Genomic DNA, 9974 nt, shown 5'->3' with positions numbered 1-9974 from the left:
GATTTGATTTTAAGCGTTTTAATGCCACTTTATGCATAATTGACTACTTCGTTCTGGCCTGTTATAAGTAGAGAATGTCGGATTGACTTAAGTATACAACCGATATTCGTCAGCAATGCTGGTTATCCTTAGTAAATTTGTAATTGGAGTCACGTGAAGGATTCGTATTCACAACTTTAGTGTTGAGAGACTTGCGGTGCAGTAGTTTCACTACTTTTATCTTTAGACCACTCGACCAGCGAGGCCCCTCTGCATCCTGACGAAAAACAAATACTAGTATGACACAATAATCAGTAGAAAATAATATTACAGAAACGCTCATATTAATAACGAATCGTATCGTACAATGAATGCCATAATTCATTATCGTAGGTCAAAGAGCAAACATTATCATTTTATAAATACAAACAATGAATATTAAGGCCTGATAAATATATTCTTAGGTTTGGTTTTTGTATATACATATATATAAAAGTTTAGATCATATTTTTTCATAATCATTTTCTGATAAATTTTATCAGTAAAAAACTTAAAAAAATATGAAAGTGTCAACGTTCAACGACATTCATTAGCTAATAAAAAAAATGTTCAACCATTTAATTTTTAAACCACATTTTTTTTATGTGGCCTTGGAAAATTCTTTGTTATTACATGTTTAACTCCAGATAAAATTGCATTGATAATAATAATAAATTTGTATACGAATTTTCTTAAATATTGAATCATTGTCAAATCCATTGTTAAAACAGATCTACAAGGATAGCAATGAGAAAGTTTCTACTGTTCTTGACTATTTTTGTGGTTTTTGCATCATACAGAATATATGTAGTTCTCAACAGACCGTTACCAGACAATATTAAACAACCAAATGTTGTTAGGATATTAGACGAATTAGGGAGGATAGCAAATTATTATGTGAGTATCGTAAAAAAAAAAGTGTTAAATTTGTTGAATATAAAAACAAAATATCAGTTTTTGTCTTTTGTTAATTCGATGTGCATAATATAATATACTAGTACGTACCAGATATCATAAGTAAGACAGTGAACGAGTAGATCGTCGTCCAAGACAAATATCGCAAACCAACGGATGGTTTTAATCCTTTCTGTCAACCTCTAAGCTTTGTATTACTATATTAATTTTGCACGTTTTACTCGGTATATGCGAAAAGGTTAAATTAAAACCAATGTTACCCGATGAGCCACGTGTTTGAAAAGATTCTAACCCTCTTATTAAATTCAAATAACGTTTTACCTTGGTATCAATATTTCCGACAATTTGTACAGTTGTTCGCCATTACATATGAGTTCCATTCCCTTAACGAATTTTATTAAAAGATAGCTAAGTCTGAAGTGACCAATTTGGTGCAGTTATGCCTACACTTTCGGGAAGCCTGATATCATTTTTACTTTTATGTTTCATATTTCCTAAGACTCAAGACATTCTCTTTCAATAAGTTTATTTGAGGTGTGGAGTTCATTTCAGTAACTGCTAGTCTAGTGGTCTTTTTTTCCCTTCGGATGCGGGTTTTTCTCGGTGCGTTGGATATCCATAGGTGGACTACGACTGTTATCTGTTCTTTGGTTTGGTTGTTGTCGCTTTGACATGTTCCTCATTTTCATTTTCAATTTAATTCAGTTACTTGTATTGCGTTGATCACATGTAAAGAGCTTTCCGTTTTGTGTTGTACTGACTATAATGACTGTTGATGCATTGACAATCTTCTAGATTTATTTTTGTCTAACTTGGTGAAGGGTTTACCTCAAGTTAACCTGGCACAAACTTCCATGACTTTTATGTACTCATCAGTATCGTAAGTCATGTATCAGCACACTCTATTTATATATTTATTAATTGTTGTGTTTTAACATTCCGTGGCAAATGTTTATGGCATATTCAGGACAAGAACAAATAAAAAAATCCAAAAGAAAGTTTTACAGAGTGAATCAAACGGGATGAAGAACTGGAGATCTGACTGCCAAAATACAAAGAAAATATAACGGAAAGGGAAAAGTTGAAAGACGTCATAAAGACGGACTACATAAACGCATTGCAATTGTGCGTTAACATGCAAAGAACCAAGGCTTCGTGTTGATGGTTTTACCTTGACCTATAATGGTTTACTTTTATAAATTGTTGAAGAGTTGTCTCATTGGTACCCATACCACCTCTTCCTTTATCTATAAAGAGTGTGATACTTGCAAGCAAAACGCACGATCGAACCCATCGGCTTTAGTTTAACGATTAGTTTAAAGATTTGGGAGTCAAGGCACAGACACTCATTTTTTATCAATGGGAAGGTCGACCTTCATTTAGACAGAAACAAGTACCTGTGAGTCAAGGTAACACATGTTATACCTAATTCATCTTTTCGGATCTTCATGACAATTTAAAGTTTGAATGATATACTATTATACTAGTGCTTGGGTTATATATTGCTATTTCAGTAACACTCAAAGAACAATATATTTTAAGCAGTATGTGACGTATGTCAAGAAGTTTACAATTGCAAAACATATGTTGTGTATGTTTGTTTAACAGATATAAATGAATATTTCACATTGCTTCCTGATTTTTTAGACTATTACATGCATCAAATTGAAATATAGGCCAAACACCTCTGCCAATCAGAACTATAGGCGTCTTCCTGTACAAAACAAGCAAATGTATACACAGTAATCTCATTGTTTCTTTACATTGCAGTTGAAGTTATGCCTTATGCTGAATATAAACCCGGCCTCTCAACCAATCAAATCCATCGTCAACAATGGCTTTGGATTTGTTATGAATGGTGTTTACAGCCAAAATCCGGACGTTCAGGTATTTGTGACCTCAATAAGACCACATAGAAGGACATATTTATGAAAACATTAATGTTCGTTATACAATTATAGAAGTTTGTTGCCCTCCAAAAAAAATGAACATCATTCAAATGGTGTTTTTGTTTTATGAAATATATTACGAGATATTTTATTGCTCGTCTTGTTTCCGTTTGATTCTTCGTAAGGACTATAGATATACTAGTACTACAAATGTAATTTTAGATTTTGAATATAACATATATAGGTCTTTAAAAAGATATATTATTGAAGTGCGGAGACCTTGACAACTAAAATGATTGTTGATAAAGACAGCTATAATATTTGGAATCATTCAAATTCGTTTTTTTTAATTTTTGATATTGTAGAAACCTTTTAGGGATACTCTAATATTGTAGAAACCTTTTAGGGATACTCTGAATATTGTAGAAACCTTTTAGGGATACTCTGATATTGTAGAAACCTTTTAGGGATACTCTGAATATTGTAGAAACCTTTTATGGATACTCTGAATATTGTAGAAACCTTTTAGGGATACTCTGATATTGTAGAAACCTTTTAGGGATACTCTGAATATTGTAGAAACCTTTTAGGGATACTCTGAATATTGTAGAAACCTTTTAGGGATACTCTGGATATTGTAGAAACCTTTTAGGGATACTCTGATATTGTAGAAACCTTTTAGGGATACTCTGATATTGTAGAAACCTTTTAGGGATACTCTGAATATTGTAGAAACCTTTTAGGGATACTCTGATATTGTAGAAACCTTTTAGGGATACTCTGAATATTGTAGAAACCTTTTAGGGATACTCTGATCAAAATCTTTTATGAAACTTACAAAGGCTGTAATTTCTATATTTAATCTATTAAGACAAATATGATCGAAAATCGGAATTTGACTAAAAGCTTTAAAAACTAATCACTTTATTTTTTGTTTTTAATTTATTAATAAGTTGGGTTTTTTTTTGCTTTTATATTTTTATTATTTACGCTAGTGAAATCTCCGCGTTAGTGGATTCAAAATCGGATTTGAATTTAACATTTTTGTTAAAAAAAAGTTCAAGTAAAGTCCGAATGTTGACTTTGAAGATAAATCAAAGAATTAAAAAGTTCATATTTCGAGTTCAATTCTCATAGTAACTCGTTATTTCTGCTGGAATTTTTTAAACCAGTAATAAGATGGCAAAACATAGGTATCATATTTCTGAAGTGTGTCCGTAGTAAGTAGAGTAATTCACCAACTTCCAATATTGAATCCGTTAATTTTTAGAGGATATTATTAAATGAACGCATATTTGTTTTTGTTCACAATGTTCATTTCTATCAAAGGTTTCATAAAATAGTTCAATGCAAACCACAAAGTAGGTTTCAATCTATAACAATTCTTATTAAAAAAAACCTCCAGCAACCGACCATTCTCATTGCAGTCTCTTGTTCTACATTCATGCTTAACCTCAGTGCTAAACATACATGTATCAAAATTGTATTTCGTTTTTTTTCATAGGTTACCGATACCATAATAGCCAATGTTCCAGTTAAAATAATAAAGCCCACTAAATTGACAAGATCATTACCGGCTATTATTTATATTCACGGAGGAGGGTGGACATGGTTTACTACAGGTATGTATTAGTTACCAGAACGCGTCCTCCCAATATCTATACTGACCACCTTGCATATATTTACATGTAGACTAAATGATGACACTTTCACAAATTTCGCTTTCATAGAAGAGTTTGATTTAGACAACACACAAACAACGTGTGGAAAATAAGTTCTCTAATATCTTAAATATAAAATGATGTGTCAGCGCTAACTATACGAATTGGGAATTGCTTCATTAGTTTAAACATATTTATTTATAGTGGATTGGGAAACAAGTTTTGCAAATTATATTAATCCCTTTCTGCTTTGCAGGTGAGAGTGCTGTCTTGTAGCGGCGTTAGCCTGATCTTTTCCAAAATCTACAAATAAAAGGTGTCTTTAACGTGCAAGAGATATGGCTCTCTCTTAACACCGATCAGCCATTTATCGTCGTCTTCCGGACTTGGACTCCGTTTACACTGGACCAAAGATCGATCTTTTTTGTCAGTGTTAACGGGGTCTAACTCGTCGTTTCCTCAAGACCACATTCGCCAATGGTTTCAAGGGAGAGCCAAAAACCCAGTCCCTGAAATTTTTATCCCGGAACGGGAATTGAACCAGAAACATTTGTGTTAGTAGTCCGATGCACTAACCACGACACCACGGCTCTCAGAATTGCTCATTGTTGAATTCCTTCCGGTGGCATATAGTTTATTACATACATCCACTTTATTTTGACTGATGAATAGTTGTCCTATTGGCAATTGTACCACATCTCCTTACTTTTATAAAAAGTAATTACTTTTTTTTTTTTATCTTTTTATCTAATATGTTAACTGGTAATATGTCATAAAACATTAGATATTTTTTAGTTAAATGCATACAACAACAACAACAATAATATAACCACTAACTAACACAGTTTTAGTTCATCTGACGTTGAGAGCAGATTTATAAAGAGGCATTTGCCTATCATTTGTTTAACTCATATATCAAAGTTAAAAACTTGATGGAGTCTTGAGATATTTAAAAAATCAAAAAGTCTAAACACTTTATAAAATGATTTCAGAAATTCAAAATATATCGATACCTTCGAAATGCTGTTCGCCACTATACACTGCTATTAAGAATATGTTGGCCACACCATTACTGTAAAATGAATCTATGGCGGGGAATATTTTACCCACACACATGTTTTTCTTATTCGGAAAGCAATATAAAGCTGTTTACCCTAAACAAAAAATTCCTTTGTATCGCACTGTTGGGTAAATATTCAAAGTTTTATCGAAAAAAATGCATTTAATTCTCATTCATCTTTAATTTGATTTGAAAACATGTTTGGAATTACAACAAAATCTGTTAGAACCTCCAAGTACAAGCCTGAAGATATTGTTCCGTTAATTTGAGAAAGGGTAGCGTAGAAGGGTGTATTGTATTAAAAAATTGCCTGATAGTGAAAAGCTTTAAGGGGAATAACACTTACGGTACCAAATTTTCTGCAACAAAGGCGGATTTCGACTAAAAAAGTCTTTTCAGCGAAGCTAGGGCCCAACTGTTTGGAAATCCAATGCTTATCACTAATTTGAAAGGATTATAAACAAAATTGACAAAAAGTATAGCCTAAGTCGGGTAAAGAATAAGAGTTATGCGTGGTGGAGATATATTCTTTTAAGTTAAAATAGTTTTTTTTCTTCATTTTTTTACACAGATTTTGATAACACTAAATCCTTAATCTATCAAATGGAATTTTCCTTTGTATATATGCTAGTAGAGGGATACAAGTCTATTAAAAATACCGGTAGTATTTTTTTCTTACATTTATTTACACATACACTACAAAACTATACAGTTTCACTATCTTTTATAGCAATAACGTCTTTATACTTTAGACAAAACTTATACTAAGGCGTAGGTATTTACATCTCTACATCAAAGAAAACATTTGACCACTAACACTGTATGTCGGTTAAAAAATACGATTATAGGGAAACTTTTACTATAGCGACACCAGCTACCACACCGCAGTCACGTTGTCTTGAGGGGAATTTACCAAAGCTTTCTAAATCATCACGAGTTTGTTATTCAAGGAAATCAATATTTAGTATTTCAAAGGAAATCAAAAATAAGTTGAAGAATTAAACACATTTATTGCTATTAACATTTTAATGCTTCATGTACATGTTTAAGCCCTTGTTCTTTTTATTTTTATGTATGATTATATTATGAAACGACGTTTATATCACGCATACATTCAATTTCAGATACATACAGTTCTTACTTAGAAAACTTGTCTAACAAAACAAAGATGATTGTAATAGCAATTGAGTAAGTAAAGACACTTTTAATCAGGGTTAAACTGATATATTTATTTTAATTTATGAGTGTGTATCTATAATTATTATTACTTATACTATCTTCGGTTCAATTCACCATTTTCTACATTTAAAAATGCCTGTATCAAGTGAGGAATATGACAGTTGTTGTCCATTCGTTTGATGTGTTTTATCATTTGATTTTGCCCATTTGATTAGGGACTTTCCGTTTTTGAAATTTGAGTTCAGTATTTTTGTGATTTAATTTTTTAATGGCTGGGAAGAATACAATTACGGTCATGATTTTACTTATATGAAGTTTTAAAGCAGACTGTTTAATTTTCATGCTATTTTCACATTTCCTGACCGGTGTGAGAAAAATATTTATAATCTGTAGTGAAAAATTTGTTCTCAGCAAATATAACTTTTATAAATTGTTTGTAATCTTTTTCCCAATTCCCACCTTTTGCTGATAAATTGGTACATTGGTTTTTGTTTCTTTCTCCATTCTGTTGGCTTGTTTTGTGGTGTGAGTATAACTTCATATTTTCGGAATTGGAAAGTTTTACTTCTACACCAGCCGTATTGACCATATTGATTCTTTTAATATCCTAAACACACAAATAAAGTGACAATGTAAATTTGTCTGTAAGTATAAAACGCTTTGTATTATGTTGCATTTAATCTGTCATTATTATTTAATTTATAAAACCACGATCATGTTTTAACTTCTATTGTACTACAGACATCATAAGAGATCTCATGGTACATGTATAAATAAACAGTCAACGTGTATCCTGTTTGAACACAAACAAATAGACTCTTGTCGTGCACATGTGTTTGAACGCAATACAACGGACATGATATTGGTCCCTACATTGTCATCGGTTCGTTTAATTGTTGTCCTTATATTGATTAATACTTGCACATTTGGTTGGTCTTTTCTGATGTTGATATGTAGCTGATCATACTTTGTATTACCGTATATCGTTTATTTTGGTGTCGAGTTGTAATCGCGGTTGTATCTTCACTTTGTTTGTTTTTCACGGATTTGAATAGCTGGATAACAAAATGCAATGCGCAAACATAGCAAAATTAAGACACCTTCTTAAATTTTCCAACATACAGTATTTCTCCATCTTGATATGACAAACGACTGTCCACCAAAATAAATGAAACGCTACACCAAATACTCGAGAATGAACGGACTAGTGTATGGGGCTTTGCCCTTTTTGCTCAATTGTTAACCTTAATTTCAAATTCATCTATTTTTTTTACTTGTGCATGTACTGTTATAAACAGCTGTTAGACTGTTATGTCTGTGGATTGATGTACCATACAAACAACGAAGATCTAAGTTATCATGCATATTATACACTTTAAATATTACCCGGTAATATGCGCGATACTATTTTCGGATTGAAAATGAAAGCTTAATATATATGATAAGATATTGTCTTCACGAGAAGTTAATCTCATATTGGAACCGTTCTTGGATATTACTGTGTTGACTTTGTTATGTAATGAAGCTTGATTCTGTTATATTTAATACACTTGTGATACAGACCATTGACATTTGAAAAGTCTTCACTATTTGCCTCTTCCAATTTAGGAGCCTGCAATATACTGGTTGCTGTCTGTTTTATTTGTTTTTTCAAAATATGTAACTCTTTTGTAAACAAAATGCCCCATGGTACAGCATGCATGACATAACATAATATTGGAGTTGATTTGATGATTTGTCATAAGATTTATAACCAAACTATCACTAAAAATTGCACTATTACCGATGTAAAAATAGGTGTTTTGTTACAACATTTTCCTGAGACAAATATTTAAGCAAATCTAATTAAAAAAATTGTTTCTAACACCATCCAATGAAAAGTTATCTTTAATTTAAGCCAAAACAATACAATTTTTGAGATTTTTGTGTTTTATTTTTAATTAATCATTTGTATTTGTTTATCTTCAAACTCATCATTGCTTACCATGCAATATATGTGTTGTTTGTTTAGTTACAGGAAGGCACCAGAATACCCGTTTCCAGCAGGATATTCTGATTGTATAGATGTCACGTGGCAAGTTTTGGCGGGAAAGAGTGGTGTAAATGTAGATACAAATAAAGTTGTAATTGCTGGCGATGGATCAGGTGGAGGTATTGCAGCTGCAGTAGCGAGACATTTCCCTACTAAAATAATGATTCAGATACTGATAAACCCAGTTTTACAAATGCTAGATTTTCAAACACCGTCATACCAAGACAACGTTGACATTATTCCGGGTATAACTTCACCGGAAAGAGAGGCATTACATTGGCTTCTCTACGTTGGACAGCCAATAGCTTTTGCATCCAAAATTACTGAAAATAAACATTTATTTCCAGCAACTGTACAATCGCATTTTAATCTAATTGACAGTGCAAAACATCTGCCTACATATTTGAAAATTACTAATAGGACTACAATAATTCCTAGGGAACACGATTTTGTTGTCGCTATGAGACTTCAAACCTACATCACAAACGAGACTCTATCACCCATGATGCACAAGAATATGCAAGATATTCCGAAAGCCTATGTAATCACGTCCCAGTACGATGTTTTACGAGACGAGGCAGTAATGTATACTAATAGGATACATGGAGATGGAAACAAAGTAAAGCTTAAACACTACAAAAACGCTTTTCATGGATTTTTCCTATTTTCACACGAATCAGGAATATTTCATTTAGATGAAGCTAAGGCAGCTTTTCAAGAAATGGTGGATTTTTTGCGATATCAGGTATATGGACTTTCAAAACCTCTAAGAGAAGCTTACACAGTTTGAAATGTTCATAAATAAAGAATAAGCTGTTGACGTGGATATGAGTCAAACTCCACAGCAGAAGCAAGAAAGAGATAATGTATGGAACTTGCGAAAGGAATTCATGTGCTTTTGTTACAATCATGTAATGGGAAAAATACACCAGAAATAAGAATTTTTAATGTAAACAATCAACCTTAAAGACTTTTGAACTCTGTTTTTTAAAAAAAAAAACATCCATCGGTAAAATCTCATTGGAAGGCAAAATTATCAAAAAACATAATCCCAAAAGCCCCCAGGAGTTTGAATCGTGGTCCTGACAAAATAAGGAATCATGATATTTTTTCACTTAATATATTCTTGCAACGATTTTGTTTGTCCAAAAATCTGTTAATTGATAAGTTAAGTAATGTAAGTAATTTGTTATGTCTTGCCTTGGTGTTATTGTTTAGAG

The 9974-nt window shown here is 32.1% G+C and overlaps 1 protein-coding gene across 1 annotated transcript; it reads left to right on the top strand.

Annotated features, from left to right (window-relative positions):
* The first annotated feature begins 705 nt into the window (after positions 1–705).
* Positions 706–9731, top strand: LOC134723587 (arylacetamide deacetylase-like). The gene is made up of 5 exons (XM_063587159.1): positions 706–915; positions 2704–2820; positions 4327–4444; positions 6668–6731; positions 8734–9731. Exons 1-5 carry the CDS (start codon positions 766–768, stop codon positions 9542–9544), a joined length of 1260 nt encoding a protein of 419 aa, XP_063443229.1. The 5' UTR covers positions 706–765; the 3' UTR covers positions 9545–9731.
* The last annotated feature ends 243 nt before the right edge of the window (positions 9732–9974 follow it).

Source organism: Mytilus trossulus, chromosome 6 (genome assembly GCF_036588685.1).
Source record: "Mytilus trossulus isolate FHL-02 chromosome 6, PNRI_Mtr1.1.1.hap1, whole genome shotgun sequence".
Lineage (NCBI taxonomy): Eukaryota > Metazoa > Mollusca > Bivalvia > Mytilida > Mytilidae > Mytilus > Mytilus trossulus.
The sequence above is the reverse complement of the archived record's forward strand: the minus strand, read 5'-3'. Positions and strand labels throughout refer to the sequence as shown.

Coding starts and splice junctions, on each gene's coding strand:
- LOC134723587 (XM_063587159.1), top strand. CDS start 766: ATGAGAAAGTTTCTACTGTTCTTGACTATTTTTGTGGTTTTTGCATCA. Junction 4,445..6,667: donor GTGGACATGGTTTACTACAG/GTATGTATTAGT, acceptor ATTCAATTTCAG/ATACATACAGTTCTTACTTA. Junction 6,732..8,733: donor ATGATTGTAATAGCAATTGA/GTAAGTAAAGAC, acceptor TTGTTTGTTTAG/TTACAGGAAGGCACCAGAAT.